Source organism: Mirounga leonina, unplaced genomic scaffold (genome assembly GCF_011800145.1).
Source record: "Mirounga leonina isolate KUSES-001 unplaced genomic scaffold, KU_Mleo_1.0 Mir_488, whole genome shotgun sequence".
Lineage (NCBI taxonomy): Eukaryota > Metazoa > Chordata > Mammalia > Carnivora > Phocidae > Mirounga > Mirounga leonina.
Genome location: NW_023270777.1, coordinates 6,493,699 through 6,510,368, shown reverse-complemented (window position 1 = coordinate 6,510,368; position 16,670 = coordinate 6,493,699). Strand labels below are relative to the sequence as shown.

The 16,670-nt window shown below is 44.8% G+C and overlaps 1 protein-coding gene across 1 annotated transcript in view; it reads right to left on the bottom strand.

Moving 5' to 3' along the window:
• MYOCD (myocardin) overlaps positions 1-16,670 on the bottom strand; it is a 97,544-nt gene that overhangs the window by 42,704 nt on the left and 38,170 nt on the right. The window contains exons 2-5 of the mRNA XM_034989627.1: positions 14,006-14,071; positions 5,037-5,092; positions 3,528-3,603; positions 1,123-1,284 (exon numbers count right to left, since the gene is read on the bottom strand). Of these exons, the coding sequence (XP_034845518.1) occupies positions 1,123-1,284; positions 3,528-3,603; positions 5,037-5,092; positions 14,006-14,071 (360 nt within the window). The remainder of the gene's footprint in view (positions 1-1,122; positions 1,285-3,527; positions 3,604-5,036; positions 5,093-14,005; positions 14,072-16,670) is intronic.

Below are 16,670 nucleotides of genomic sequence, written 5' to 3'. Positions count from 1 at the left end.
TGCTTTAGCAGCTACTATTATCCTAACGGAGAATAAAATAGATGCAAGTCTCAAATAAAATATCAGATACTTCTAGAAAAAAATTTCTTTGTAGGGTTTTTTTCCAGAAATGCAAGGTGATTAGAAAAGAGAGCAATGCCATAGTCCTAGGTCGAAGAAGAAAACTCACGCGATCGTCTTTCTGTGCATGTTGAAAGCATTTAAGAATTCAGCACCCATCTTATACACTACTCTTAGTAGGATAGGAGAGAGAAATAATTCCTTAGAATACCTATCTACATACCAAAAGCTAGCATCATATATAGAGGTACATGAGAGAAGAAAACCCCATTTGTGACGGAAACAAACAGAAAAATAAATGTTATCAACATAGCGAAAGCATAACATATATATGATAATAAAATACTGATCGAATCCCTGGCAATGTACAAATAAAGAAAATTTCCTACCATGTAATATATTAATAATTATTAAATTGCATTGTTCATTATATAATATGAAATGACGTAAGTTATGTGCTTTATATAATTCACATGCATAATTTTATATATGATATCCTTCTACATACAATATAGATATTTTATATGTAATAAAGTATATATTAAGTTTGCATAATACAGCATACTGTATACTTTGCAATTTATATAAAATTCATATAATTCACAAATACGTAATTTGTAAATAAAACATGAAAATTATATATAATTTATATGTTATGAATATACTATATATAAATTTTTTAAATGATGCTAATTAGATAATACTTTAATGAAACCCTGATGTTACTTTTCAAGTATTAGCTAGTGCACCAACACAGAAAAACAATGAAGCGGGAGACAAATTTTCATTATTTGTAGGAGACATGATGGTGTACCTAGGCAATTGAAGATAAACCGAGAAACTATCGGAACTATTAAGAAAGTCTTAAAAGTTAAAAAATTAATGCGCAAAATTAATACATTTCCTGTATGTCAGCAATAATTAACGTGACCTTACTTAAAAAAAAAAGAAAAAAATCCAGAACCTTACTAAGGGAAATGAGAGATCACTTGAATCAGTGACCTCTGGGTATGGAGAGGACTCTGGGACAGTGACCCAGGGCAGGACTCCTGTTCTAACTACCTTTTATGGCCTCCTTCACAGCAGAATCCACGGGGAGTATATTCTTCTCCACCAGCTCCAGTGGTCCTGGCCGGAGGGCGATCTTTTCATTGAGATCATCTGCAAGTCGGGCTCTTTTCAGCTTCATCTGAGCAGTTGGGATGGACCTCTCTGCAGTGGAGGCTGAGGGATTGAAACCGGAAGAATCAGCCCTACTGTTCTGATGTCAGCTTTGGTTTTGCTTCTGCTTTTTGGCTTTTGCACGTGCACCATTGTGTCGTGTCGTGCTCTCTACCACCCTAATAATGTTTCACTGCGATCATGGTCATTTCACATGGATTAGCAGCGAAGACCAGACACTTCCAAATAAAGGCAAATCGAGAGGCACGGAAGGGTTAGAGAAATGTGCTTTGTGCCGATTCTTGGAAAAAAAAAAAGTGCAATTTGGCAATTCTGTGGGCAGGCAGTCCACGGGGTGTACATTGCTCGCTGACCCTAAGCTGCAGCGTAGGGATGTGCATCCTGTTTCTACATTACCTGGCACGGTCTGAGCCTGCTGCAAATACCATCTATTATTATAATTACTTGCAGTAGTGTGACTCCTTAAGGTTTGGCGATGTTGTGATGCTAACTGATGCCCATGTCAAGGGGAATTGTAAAATTAAAAAAAATCCCTTTGAAACAGTTACTTAATTAAACAGGGGGGTTTTAAAAATTGAATTCATCTGATGGGCGGTTTCTCATCATTTGGACGGTGACAAAGGTCTCTGCCAAGCCCTGAATCACCCGTATATTCCTCTTCCGATTCCTCCCAGACTTATTTCTGTGTGAGAACTTGGAGGAGAGTCTGGCCAACCAGCTGCTCCTGCAAGGCAGACCTGTTAGGATTCCATCGAAGTTTGTAGCTTCACTCTGAACTCGGCAGTTTTAAAAGAGGAGATATTTACCCACCAGCCTCCCAGCCCTGTCGCTGTATTATTATCCACCCGCTAACCCAGACCTCGTGTCTGGAGGCTGATCTAGAAATCTCCATACGGGGGCGCTCTAGAGAGGTGGTATGGTTGCAACAGGTCAGATCTCATCTAGAAGTTGTATCTGTAAAGCACCTGACACGGGATGGACAAAACATCAGTACTCCGAACCTAAGAATACATGTGCTGAGACTAGGTCCTCCCCAAGCCTCCCTTAACATCCCGTCAGGTCAGGGCAAGGGCTTCTTGCTGGGTCCACTGCCTCAAGGATCTTTCTGATTCGTCCTATGCACCCATTAATCCCGAGAAGCACTCCTCCCTTGAAAACCCCTACATGATGCTTCTCTATCCCTCTGGCCATGCCATGAATGGAGATGCTCCATCCCCAAAGGACCACTCCAGTGACCCTGGTCCTCCCCCTTCTGTCCCTCACATCTTACCGAGTTCACCTTTGTACTTTGCTTGGTTCCCTCTCCTGGTAAGCTTCCTACCTTCTCCCCACCACCAGCCCAGCAGGCTACTCTTCAGGTCCCAGCCCAAAGCCTCCTCTTACGTGCCGCCTTCGCTGTGACTGCCTCCAGCACTTACAGCCATGGCCCTTGGTCTTAAGCAGCTGCTTCCAAAACTAGACCCAGAAGCTTTGCAAAGAGGGGTCATTTTGTATCCAGCAGATCCTTGGTGCCCTAGGGCACTAATTCCCAATTTCTGTTGGGGAGAAGAGAGGATCCCATGGGAATCACCAGAGTCACGCAATTGAATTGCTGGTCATGGCAGTTCACAGCCTATTTTAATTCAAGACCGTGATGATATAACAAATAACATTTCTCATGCCTTTTTTTTTTTTCCTCTTCTCTTCCCCACACAGGGCTTGAACTCACAGCCCCTGAGATCAAGACCTGAGCTGAGATCCAGAGTCCGATGCTTAACTGACTGAGCCACCCAGGCGCCCTTCTCATGCTTTTTTGATTGTAGTATTATTACACACTCGTCCAGCCTAAGTATGGGAAATGCTAAAAGAGTATATGAAAGACAATGAAAACATCGAGAAACGCCCCACTTTGAGTCAACTGTTTTTAACAGGTGGGTGTCTTTCTTAACTATTTATATTTATCATTAGGGCTACGTTTTGGGGTTTTTTTGTTTTATTTATATATTTCAAGATCTTGTTTTTAAGTAATCTCTGCACCCAACATGGGGCTCAAACCCACAACCCCGAGATCAAGAGTCGTGCACTCCACCAACTGAGCTGGCCAGGTTTTTAAATCACAGAATCAGACTATAAACACTCTGTGGCCCTAGAGGGACTCAAACGACCACTCTGAATGGCAGGGGACATTTATTAAGAGGACACAGAGAGAAAAGAACTCTGGCACATGCCCACCATTGGCGGGCATCCTTGGTCATGCTTGGGTGCGGTCTCACCTTGGAGTATGTGCATATGAACAACGTTCTCACCTTGGAGTATGTGCATATTAACCACGTCGGTGTGATCGGGCCTGTTTCTGACCTTGTGCTTCAGGGAGTCTTCAGTCTGCAAGCACAAACACAGAGCATGTTCCGCTCACATGGTTGAACTGCCTCGTTTTGACTTTAAAAGAGCCTCGATTTCTCTCAAAAGGGAGAACAATCCTTCTTTTGACAAACAGAAGCTGCAAATCGCTCTGGTCTCCTCTATTTCGATGCAGGAATGCTTGCAAAAGCCTCTCTAGTAATTTTAGGATGGAAAAATTCAGGAAAGAGGGAAGGAGCTTGGGTCTCCATCAGGACTACACACTTAAAGGCCAGGCAGGTACGTGCTAATAAAATATTAATAAAGCTCTGATAATACTAAAGCTCTGATAATACTAAGTTGCTTGTACTCCAGTCAATTCTATTCCTTGGACTCTTAAAACGGCAGTGAAACTAACTAAGGTTAGAGATGAAATGAAACCTGAGTCCATCTAGTAGAACATGACAACCTATGCCCTCTTCCAAGAATTCACTGGCTGTCTCTCTTAGGACCTGTGAAAATGTAAATTCAGGAACACCGTGAGTGCGAAGGACACACGGAGATGATTTACTGAGTCCCATCTTCTTCTTGATGGTGGAGCTGTCTGTGGGAACGGATATGGGCTCTGGCAGGGCCACACCCAGATCTCTCAGGCCCTGATTTCTATCTAGTTCTGGGTTTTGATCCCACTATACTGGATCTCCTACTTGACCCCTGAGAGGGGTCAGGAGATCACTCCTATTCTGATAGAAGACACTTGTTATCCAGGTAGCAGGGACCAAAATCTCTCAGGAGCAACTGTGAAGAGGTACAAAGCCCAGCTCCTCTCTCCACCCACAACCTAGCTGCAGGGCTAGAACTCGTAGACAAAGAAATCCCGGGAGAAAGGCACCCCCTTTTCATCTCCTTCTCATACAGGGCTGATGCCAGCTAAATAGTATTTATTATTGATAAATTCAGTTTGCAGAGATCTACTATGAAGGTACAGAATATATGCCCCCACCCCCCCGCGAAGTGCTAAACAAACAAACAAAACAGAAAGAGAAATAAACCAAAAGCCTTTTGCCTTTAGGTACCTGCCAATCAGCTCTGTATTCACAGGCCTTAGCTTGGTATTACATTGGATTTTTTAAAAATCTGATTGTAAGAAAAGGCTGGAAGGCTTTTTGAAGTCTCTTTGACTTCTTCAGCATCCTTGCCATGAACTTCCTAACATCAGGAAGACTGGGGACATTTTCTTAAGCTAAAAAAGAGTTTCAAAGCAAAATGTGGTCAATCGCATTTCTCCAGTTTTCGAGTTTGTAGGAATAAGATTCCCTATGGTGTGGCGGGGTGTTGGGGGGGGGGGAGCGTGTATCAAGTTTGTGGTAGAAATTCCACCTGCTTTAGCCAAACCTGAGCACTCAGAGATCCATACCCTGGAGTCCAAGTTCAGAAACAGGGCAGTTTGCAAAAAAAAAAAAAAAAAAATTTACCTTGTCACTATCCAAATGTTTTCTTTGCTCATGGAATTCGGTTGGATTTTTCAGTGCTGCAACGGAAAGACAGGGACGTGAGCAGAGCGGGGCTCAGGGCACTGAGCAGCAAAGACAGGATTTGCCGGTGCGCTTGCTGAGCTGTGCATAGGATGGATGTGAGCACCTTTATTAGGCCACAAGCAATTGAAGAGGAGAGGCCCAGAGGACACCAGCTTCCCTGAAGCCAGAAGATACAGAGGAGGCTGGAATTGAGGCCGAAAACAGGAGGAACAGTAGAGGCAGACGTGCGACAGGGAGACAGGTGTGGAGACAGGGCATTCCGAGATCCTGGGGAGGCACGGGGACCTGTGGGAGGCTGGACACAGATCCCGAGTGAGGGAGAAGGGCGGATGGGGTGCCTAACGCCCTCTTCCACTTTGCCCTGCCCCTGAGTGCAGAAGTCTGGGTGGCGGCTGCGGGCCACGGGAGGGGCGCCCCAGCCTGCAGGAAGGGACTTGAACTTGGGACAAGGCCCATGACGGGTCGGATAGGAACATGCAACTAAGGGTGCTGGGTGAGAAGCACAGAATCAGACTTTGAGGGCCAGAAGGGGCCCTGGAGATGGTGAAATGAGCTCCTGCCCTGAACAGAATGGGGAAACTGAGTCCACAGAAATCAGCTGACTTGCCTAGGGTCACACAGTTAGGGCTAAGAGCCTAGGTGCTCTGACAACTTCACTTCTTCCAAGGCATGCTGTTCAAAACATTAACACCCAGGAGATACACGTATGGGTCAGCCAGAGCACACAGCACCCTGAACAGCCTAGCCCCGATGCTGCCTCCATCCTGCCCTCTTCTTCCTGCTCTCCACCGTGGCGGGGAACTTCTTCTGACTTAGCAGAGAAGCAGAACATCGCTGGGCAACATTCCGCATCTCTCATGAGCTTTCCTGAGCCCCTGAAACAATCAATCCAGAGCCACAAGCAATCAGCTCTGCGTTCTGAGTGATGAGGTTGGTCCGAGCTCACAAAACTGCACTGAATGCTTTTCTGAACTGCAAGTCTGGACAAGCTGATGAACCACAGGATCCGGGGTTCTAATATCACTGCAGCAGATGTCCACCTGCAAGTGGCGGGCAATGAAATATTCTTCCAAGGTTTGGCGAGCTTAAAAAATTGGGGCTCTAGCCAGACTGGAGCTTGGGGCTACGTGTGTGTGAGTGTGAGTGGGTGAGTCTTGTTCAGTCTTTAAGGTAAATTTTAAATTTGAGCACAGATTTCAAGAGAGCTTGCTGGACATCAAGCAAATGGCATTGCAGTCCGGGCAGCTGGCTGACCACCTTATTCTCTATGGAGGGCATGGCTTGGGAAGCCTCTCTATGGAAGGCATGCTCCCTCTTAGTGTCCCTGCCTCAGGGGAACAAAGGAGTGTTGACCAAAGGAGCTTGCCGAATAGTCCCAGCTGGCTGCCTTGTGTCAAATATACTGGGCGAATACCCCCCTCCTCACTTTGAGCAGAGATTAAGGGGCTTCCCTTCTTATAGAAAAAATAATGGAACATGCTGCTTGACTATCAATATCTCCCATTGAGTGAATATGTTTCTCTTTGTTGCTTTTACTCTTAAAACGGGCTTCTTTGCAAAATCTGCCATTTCCAACGGCCTGCCTACCCCGCCACACCCTCCATTTGTCCCCACTCAGGAGCTCTGGGAAATCATCTGGAGAAATGTGCCGTTCTAATGCATTGCTTGTGCATTTTCTCTGATTTGGGTCTGGTCGCCATGCCTTGTAAGGAGGCTTGTCTTTTCCTGCATTTGATCACAGTTGCAATTTATATTGATGGTGCTCTGAGAGCAACTCCCGTATCCCCGGGCAACCAGAGCCTACAAGTCTGCTTGAGGTCCAGGGGGCCCTGGTGAATCTATACAATTTGAAGGGATAGGTCTTCACCTATGTCCTACAGTCTGGTGGTCATCTAATTTGGGATTATGTATTGGTGCTGGCCTCATCATTTGTAGACTCCAGAAAGGACATGATCTTTGTGTGGCTGTATTAAGTGATTAAAAAGCATTCACACATCCTTTTAGTATGAATCTATCCTGCAATATCACTTACATTCCAAACCCAATTGGTTTTAATCGGGCTTAGGAATTAGGAGGAATTTATCTGATTCTCTTGCCCCCTGAGGCTCTCCAGTTCCTATTAGCAGAACTTATTAATTGTTCGAAGCAGTGCATTTCCTGTATCTTAGCCTTGGAGAGCTCTAATTCATCACTTCTTGGTGTTAATAACTTGTGAAATGATTTGCACAGTTCAGGTCTCTGAAGCCAGGAGCACAAAGGTCTTCTGGAAACTCCTATCACAGAGACACAGTGGGAGATGCTATGTCCATTTGGCAAGGACTTGGGAAGAGAGCCGAAGAGGTCCCCACACTGCATTTTACCACATGCTAGTCTCCTCGGGGCTTAAGGGATGTTATATGGGGTACTGGTTTGGGGTCACCCCACAGAGAACTATCTTGCCATGGCTCTGTGATTGACATTTGCTTTTTCCATGACTCCAGAGAATGTGGGTTTTAGCCAGCTCCCCTGAGGGCCAGCAAAAGCCATAATGCACCCCCCCCCCAAGTTGGCTTTTTGGAAAATACACAAAGGACCTCTTGCTGCCAGCCCTGGGAGTATCAAATGGCAAAATTTTGTTTTTTGGGGGACGTTGACATTTGAGATGGAAAAGGAATTTGGATTTCTAAATTAAAAAAAATAAGTCTATGTGATTTCAAATTAAAATATGGTTGTAAATTCAGTCAGCCACACATCTAACTCATTCCCCCCCTGGAGGAAGATTAATCACTTCTCACAAGGGAATTCGTGTTCTCGCTTCAGAGTTTAGTTACGGCCTATTCCTATTTCGGTCCCGCAGCTCCAGCTAATTTGGGTCAGCTGTGTGTATAAACATTTGCTTACGAAAGCTCAGAAAAAGATCCCAAGGAAAGAACAGGCCTCCTGCAGTCCCCTGCTCTGGACACTAACCTCATGCCTCCGACAGGAGCCCGGGAAAAGGAGAACACGGGCCCTGGGGCCACTGAGGCATCAGTGAAGGGGATGGGCCGACCCCCCAGCACAGGGTGGTGGGGAAGCCTGCTGTTGGTGGAAGCTCTGGCAACAGAGGCAGGGCCGTGGCCTTGCGGGCCTGCTCTCTAGGGGTCGCTCCCTCCCAGGCTTGCAGGACAGAACCCAGCTTCTTCAGTATTGCAGATAAGGACAGAAATGCAGAATCAAAGGGCTGGTGTCCTGGGGCAGCATTTGGAACAGTGGTTCTCAACGCGTGGCCCCCGGACCGGTATCTTCAGCCTCACCTGGAAGCTTGTCCGAAATGCCAATGCTCAGGCCCCACCCAGACCTCCACAACCAGACCCTTGGGGGGTGGGTCCCGGGGATTTGTGTTGGAACATGCCCTCCTTGCCGATCCTGATGCCCAAGTTTGAGAACCACTGTTCTGGAGCCCACCAGGCCAGTGAGTCCTGATCTGGGGTCCTTCGGAACCCAGGAATTCCAGAAGAGAGAAATTAATTTCTAGGACTGATTTTCAGCATTTCAAAGAGCTGAAGGAAGAAGGTCCGTGTGCCCAGAGAAAGGCTGATTAGGCTAATGGAACGGTCCCTTTTCCTTGTTGCTGCCTCGGATCATAATGGCATGCTCTCATGATGGTTGTCTCACCAAAAATCACAGGCTGTTCAGTGTAAATGCCATTAACTAATCAAAAACAGATATATGGATTCATAATTCATGAATGTGGGCTTCTTTGGTAGGGGGGTAGAAGACATAATGAAAGTCATCTTGGGTGCCTGAAAATTTGGGAACTACCTGTCCTTGCTTTGTCTCCTCAAACACATGTGAGAGTCTCCCACCTGTACAGGGGGCTTAGTAATGCTGGTCTTCTGTTTGTCTCACTTTGAAAGACAAACTAGATCGTGAATGCTGCTCTTCCTAGCAGAGGAGGTACATGCTCTGCGTAACTGACGATGATTTGGAAATGACATCCTCTCCTAGGCTGGCGATCAACGGCTTACTGAGTACCCAAAGGATGGTCCCTGGAGTCCAAAAAACGTAGCTCTGTTACCTTTCAGACCTGGCTGCACACTTGGGAGGGGTTCATGCAACATACGTGAATACTTTGGGATTTCTAAGAAGAGTCCAAAGTATGCATGTAATGGCTGGCTTCCTAGTTTCTAGGGAGTGAGGAACCTGAAGACAGGAGGAGGGGAAAAGACAACGTTTAGGATTCTGGACTCCCCCCTGCCCCCACCTTCCAGGCTTGCCATGGAAATCCAGAGTGCCTTGGCTTGTCTCTGAACTTGAGAGGTTAGACAGGGAGGGAGGAGGCAGACAGATTAAAACCCTCGTGCTGTGTCCTGCTCAAACAGCCAACAGTTGTGTGCTAGGGGTGCTGGAGGAAGAAGCCAAGTCAGATGGATGCACAGAGGAGAGGAGGAAAGATTTTGCATAGTCGACTTCTCAAGACTATCATGAAGCTGCATGTGGTGTGGGTAGAGGAGTGTGCCCGGTCATTCTTGCTGCTATTCAGGAGAGGTACCACAGAGAATTCGGGGGTTTACCAAGGCTTTGCCGTGGCTGCGATTAGTCTGTAAAACAAATAAGGTGGCACCGTTCATAGACAGCTCGTTGTAGCTTTCAATTCATTTACACTGATCAGATCATGGACCCAAGCTGCCTGGATGGTTCATTCTGGCCGGCAGCGGCTTTCCGGAAGTTTCCATAGAGATGCCGCAGCCTCTCTGGGGTGCCCGTCTAGTGCAGTTCTCTTGTTCTCATATTGCAGGACCATAAGCTACCTGTTTCCTCCTCTCTCTCCCCTGGGTTCATACAGATTAGCCCCACATGCAGTGGTGTGATGTCCAAAATATCACTCCTCGGCACAATCAAGCAGGGGGGATCTGGGGCCCCTTCCAGACGGTAAGCCTCTGAAACAGAACTCACGTCTGACTCCTGTGTGTTCCCCAGGGCCTTCCTCACAGCAGATGGTCAAAACACCACTGAATTGCTGTGATCATTCATTGCACCTACTCCACAGGGCTGATCATCCTTCTGCACCGAGGCTTCCCAAGGGGTTGGAATAAAGTGGTGTTGTTTTAGGGAGGGCACGTTCTGCATGGAGCACTAGGTGTTATGCACAATGAATCATGGAACACGACATCTAAAACTAATGATGTAATGTATGGTGATTAACATAACAATAAAAAAGTAGTGTTGTTTTAGATTCCCCCCAGGAGAGGGATGCCCAAGGAAAAGAATTGTGGTGGAGAAAAATCTGCACGAGAAATGGTGAACAGATCCAAGCCCCACAGGTCAACAGGGAAAGAGGCTGGCTCTGTCCTAAAGCCATGAGAAAAACAGAGAACGTAGATGTTTTTTGCAGCCTTGACTCCACAAGGGAGGGGCAGCGAAATGCTCCCTTTGAATCCTGGCTGGTGGTGGCAGAGGAGGCAACTTGAAATCTCCATTTAGAGATTCAGAGGTGGGATTCTGGAGACAAGTCCAAGCAATAAATTCTTAAAGTAGTATTTCTGAGCTAATTGCGAGAGGGTATTTCACTGAGATTTCATGACTATTTTTGACAATGTGAATTCTACAATGGTATTATAAATGTGAAAACAATCTTAGAATCTGGCTGGGGCCCATGTTCCCTGGTCTGAAAAACCTCTTTCCACTACTGAGAGTTGTTCTGGGGCCTCTGTGCTGGCCTCAGAACTCTGCCCTTCTTGACTAAATTCAAGAAACAATGACTTTATGTTCATTCAAAGCACCCGAAGGGGGAGAACCCCAGACCCATAATGGACAAATGTGGGAAATAAGTAAATGCTGAAGAGAAGTGATTAAGGGGGGTTATGAAGGAGAATTTGTCCCTGGTTGCAGTGGACTGTTTGTTACTCATCAGTAACTTCAAAACCTGCAGGATACATGTCCAAGAAGAAGGAAGGAGTTAACTAGTTCTACTACTTAACTGAAATTTACACATGGTTCAGTTTATCAGAATCTGGAGGGACAGAAACCTTATACTTTCATTGTCAATTTGATGTACAAGTGAAGTAAGATCGGCTACAAGGCTAAAGCAGCAGAACTTTTCCTTCCCTTTTGGTCACGGTGAGGCGTAGATGAGGATGGAAAACCTGACGCCATTTTGTTAAAACCATTGGGTTTTCCTTGGCATTTCCACCTATGTATATTTTTAATTTCCCCAAATTCCAACTGAATTTTTTGGCCACAAAATGCTTGAGGGAAACCTAAGGAAGTGCTTTTAAAGTCCAAGTGATTCGTTTGGAATATTTGAGAAAAGAGCTCTATGCAGGGACCAACCCCGCCGTAGGTTCTAGCCCCAGCTCCTCCACAAAAGGAGTGGCAATGCCTTTGAGATTTAATCTAATGTAAAGCTCAAGAGGAATTCTGCCAAAGGATAGCAGGTGTTTCTCTGGACTGGTTAAAAAACAGTGAGGCTAAGCAATAATAACATAGGGACCGTGAATAGTTCACTTGACCATCAGCTTTCAATTGAGGCAATTTATGACAAGCTTTAAAATCTGGGAGGGGGGGGAAGGATTGCGGTTATTTCAAATGTACTCATAATTATGTAAAAAATTCTACCTTGAACTATACTTCTGTGTTTCCTATCACCTCTTCCCCTAAAATCTTGAGTCCGTTCAAGGGACTGTCTTTCTCATTGTTGTCTCTACGGGCCCAGCACCCTACCCTCCATATAGTCTGGTTCGTACCAAAATTTGTTGCATTTGATTGAATCGATAGGACCCTGAGTCTGATGGCTCTTCTTTCCTTCCCCTTATTGCTTGCCTTGACACATGAACCCTGAGGAGCTCTGCACTGCATTTAGATGGCCAATCTCTGATTGGATTGACAAGGCTAAACATCTCCACCCCCAACCTCTCAGCAGGTGAAAGATTTGTCTTGAGTCTAACTTCCTGAGAAGAGCCAAGTAGCTGAGGTCTGTCCGGGCTGGGCATGCCTTGTGCTCCTGCTGCAGTTGATAATTTTCCACAGCAGAATCTACACCCTCAGGAAGCCTAGTTGAGAGGAGCTGGATGAAGACTAGGGAAAATGGATGACACTTAATTAACCTTTATCAATTTGCTGAATTAAAAAGAAAAAAAAATCCTTTCATTCTCATAGGACTTTTTCCCCCCCCCAGTAATTATCTTAATGGTTCAATGGACTAAGGATGCAAAATTTCTGTCAAGCAGGGTTTTGTTAATAGGTACCCTATTTGATTCTGGAAATCCTGAGAACAAAATATCTTATCCCCATTGGACACTCCTCCACAAACGGACATTGAATTTACAAAATGCACTTAGAGGTGTTATTTTAAAATGTATCATAGGGTTCTTTCCTATCTTCCCTAGGTGTTTTTACAGGTTCCCAGAGATTTAACCCCATAAACCTCAAAGAAAGAAAGAAAGGGGGGAAAAAGAGTTTATTCTCATTCAAATGTCAGCAGCAAGACCCAGGTACAGAGTACTTAGGCACTCGAGTCAAGCTTTAAGTCAGTTGTGAGCAGCCTGGGCTGACTGAGAGGGACTGAGTCTTTCTACTCCGCGTGCCTTTCCAGAATCAAAGAAAAGAAACCCCAGTGGGGGAATAGATTATTTTAATATTACCCAAATAGAGGGGCTCCTCATAGATTTGAGGATGTGGGCACAGACTGTGGCCCCTGAGAGGATCCTGGTGGAGCTACACTCTTCTACTTAGTGAGCAATTCTTCTAGATGATGCTTTATCAGGTCAGATTCTACATGTGTGTAATAGGATTCCGAAAAAGACTGGTCTGCTCAGCTCTGAGTGACAATGTACTTATCTGACTGGAAGTCAGCAGACCTTTGTTCTCTCCTGTGTTTTTAGCACCTCCACTAATGGGCTGAGATGAAACAGGCCACCCAGACGTGATCCTATGGATTCTCATCACCGATGTACATACTGTGTACGCAGCCTTTAAAATTGCAGGCTGAGTGGTTCTACTATTAAGGTCCCCTGCTGTTTACTGTTTGGAGGGCTTAGCCATGAACAGAGAGCTATTTTTGAATTATGAAGGAAAAGACTTGAAACATTCTCACTTCTGTTCTGGCTCTGGGGCATGGACTATACTTAAAATTTTAGACCTTGGGTCACAGGGCTCCAATATTATTATTAACCGCAGGACATTTGATCTGGGCCAAACTGCTTGTTGCATGCTGGACTCTGAAGTAATGGTCATGGCGAATCTAGATTTCTGCTAGAGTCATTACGGGTTTTGATTTTTAAATTTCGTTGGGGAAGAAAGTTAAAAAGTATGACCCTAAAGGAGTCTGAACTGCGACTTCATTCATTCGGGGCACGCTTCCTTCTGTTACTATGGATAGTCAAGAGTTAGATTTAATCACTAACCTGGGTAGGAAGTTTTAAATCTATCTACTAAAAGACATGATAATCATTCTTCTTTGACCCAAATTATGGCCAGTAATTCAATATACCATTGACGCTAGAAAGCCATTGTTTCTCGGTGTTCCAGAAAGGAAGCACTCGACGATATTCAATTAATTGTGGACTCAAGTACCCCGAATAGAATGGAAACCGAGGAGGTAAGAGGATGGACATGTGATTGATGCTTCTGGAAAGAACAGGGATGACATCCTAAAAGTAAGAGAAGGGTGAGGGGTGCCCACAGTGAATTGTGTTTACTCCAAAAACAAACCCACTGGTTGGCAGTTTAGCTACAACCTATGTCATGAAAGGGAAGCCCTTGCAGGTGAGTAGGATCTGGGGCAAAGCATCCAAGGTCTGGGATTTCTGCTGACATGGAGTCTACGGGGATCTTGGGGGGAGACCCATCCATAGGCTTAGTCTCAATGACCTTGGAGGTGCTTTCCAGCTCCCAAATTGCATGGTCCCCTGGTAATAGATCGGTGAGCAAGAGACACAGCTACTCACGTGGTGTTATGCCTTGGTTAGCCAGCTGTTCCTGGGTCCTCCTCTGCTGAAGTCGTAACTGCAAAACTTAGAAAAGAAAATGTTAGTTTGTAAGTTGGGCTGCATGTGATTGTAGTTGTTCATATTTACATCAGAATTTTTGCCCAGCTCTTCTCATTTTATTCTTATTTTTTAAGATTATTTACTTGTTTATTTATTTAGAGAGAGTGAGCACTCGTGCAAGGGGGGAGGGGCAGAGGGAGAAGAAAGAATCTCAAGCAGGCCCCACACTCAATGAGGAGCCCGACGTGGGGCTTGATCTCAAGACCCATGAGATCATGACCTGAGCCAAAATCGAGTCAGACGCTTAATGGACTGAGCCATCCAAGAGCCCCTCATTTTACTTTTAGAACAGTCCTGAACTTTTGCATGAGGTACATTTGTATTTCTGTTACAGATGTGGAGAAAGAAAAGAGGAGAGACCCTGAGGGGGTTGCAGGGATTTGCGTGAAGTCTGTGATGAGTTGGAACTAGAACACCCCTCTCCTCTTTCAAAGTGAACGTTGTTCCCACAGCACTGTGCTCCCTGTCTCCCTATTACCCACTTTGGAGATAAACACCAGCCGATTCTGCTGGGAATTTGCCTGCACTTTCAAAGGGAGAGAGAATGAAGAAAGCAATAGGCTTTGGAGTCTCATATGGGTTCAAATCTCATTTTTAGCCCCTTCAAAAGGTGGGTGACCCTGGGCAAGTTGCTTAACCTCTCTGACCCCTGGTTCCCTCATCTGTAAATGGGAACAATGCCTACCTTGAGGTGCTGCTATGAAGTCTGATAAACAAGGTACGCAAGTCGCTTAGCAGAGTATCTGGCACAAAATAATTCACCAATAAACAGGGGTATTTTGAGCATCTGGGACCTGTTTGGAATTTCAAAGATGGACTACTGGAGTCAGGTTTTGCTTAGAAAAGTTAAAACACTGTAAAGTGTTTGAACTTTATATTATAAAACTTTGCTGCTATCCATAGCACAAATAGATTATATATATCATACACATATATACATACAGTTTTTTAAAACTATATTTAAAATTATGTGTAGCATTTGTGATTTTCTCCTACTCCCTCTCTACTCTCCCCCTAAAAATTCTATCTTTGGACACTTAGCCTCTCTCCCTCATGGATATTCCATTTTCTCAGGGAGGTTCTTCTTCTTCTTCTTAAAGATTTATTTACTAGAGAGAAAGAGAGAGAGAGAGAGCACACATATGTGAGCTGGGGAGGGGCAGACGGAAAGGGAAAGAATCTCAAGGAGAGTCCCCGCAGAGCTTCTTAAAGCCCAGTGTGGGGCTCGACCTCACAACCCCGAGACCATAACCTAATCAAGGGTCAGATGCTCAACCAACAGAGCCACCCAGGTGCCCCTCTCAGGGAGATTCTAAGTTTACCATCTTGGCTCTGGCATTTACATTGCTCAGAATAATGATAGAAAGAGCAAACATTTACAGAAAGAGGGATTGGTCTAATCAACTTAGAATGAAGAGAACAAGAGAACTGCTTTTAAGAAGAGAAAATTAGAATGTAGGGAAGAGGGGCAAAAATAGGAAGGCTATGTGGGCTGACTTTCAAGCTGATGTAGTATTTGGAGTAAAGCATCAGAAAAAATGCAGTCGCCATACTGAGAGACTAATGGGGAAAGATAATTTTTTAAAGTGCTGCCATGGTTTTGAATTGGACCCTCATCAATCATCTTCAAGAGAGAGCAATGTTGTTGAATTGCTTTTAACTACTTTTGGTTGCTAGACTGCGCTTCACCATAGCCTCGTTTTACTCCAAGTTAGGACTGGACAATAAAGAAGACAAAATAAATGAAAATGATATGAGAGTTTGTTATTTAAGCCCTCCTTCAGAACAATCCTCCCACTAATAAAAGCTGTAAACTCTGAACAAAATATGAGCTATAACTACCTGAAGATTCTGAACAGGAAACAAAATCAGGCAGATTGTAGAGGGGAGTTGAGATTTGGAGAAGTGACTTGCATGGGGGTGAGTTCCCTATTTGGGGGAAACTGAGGCTGACCTGGAGTCATGAAGTGGCAGGTCACAGGCAAATAAAACTCTAATAGAAAACATGCTCATCTTTCTGGCCAGAGAAATCAGAGAAAGGTACCTGGACAACCATGGCTGACCACCACAGATTGAGGAGGATGTCATGTAGGGGAGAGAGTTGGGGAAGGAAGGGATCCCCAAACTATGTGTATGAACCCTCACAAGTTTCAGGTTTATCCCTTCATGATGTTTCCTTGGGGCAGACTCAAAGCAGCATGGCAAAGATTTAAAATTAAACAGAAATTTGAACCTCTGTGCACATAGGCAAAAAAGGACTTAATGTTTGAATCTACCTGGATTGTGTGTGAAAACCAAACCAAACCAAACCAGCATTCTCCAGAGGATTGTAAAAGAATTCAGAGTTTGTGTAACACAAGACAGAATGTCCAGGATACAATCCAAAATTACTCTACACATAAAGAACCAGGAAGAACCAGAAAAATGTGATCCATTTTAAATAGAAAAGCCAATTAACTGATGCTAGCTTTGAGATGACCCAGATGTTGGAATTATCACACTAGTACTTTAAAGTAGTTATTTTCTTTCTTCTTCTTTCTTCCTTCTTCCTTCCTTCTTCCTT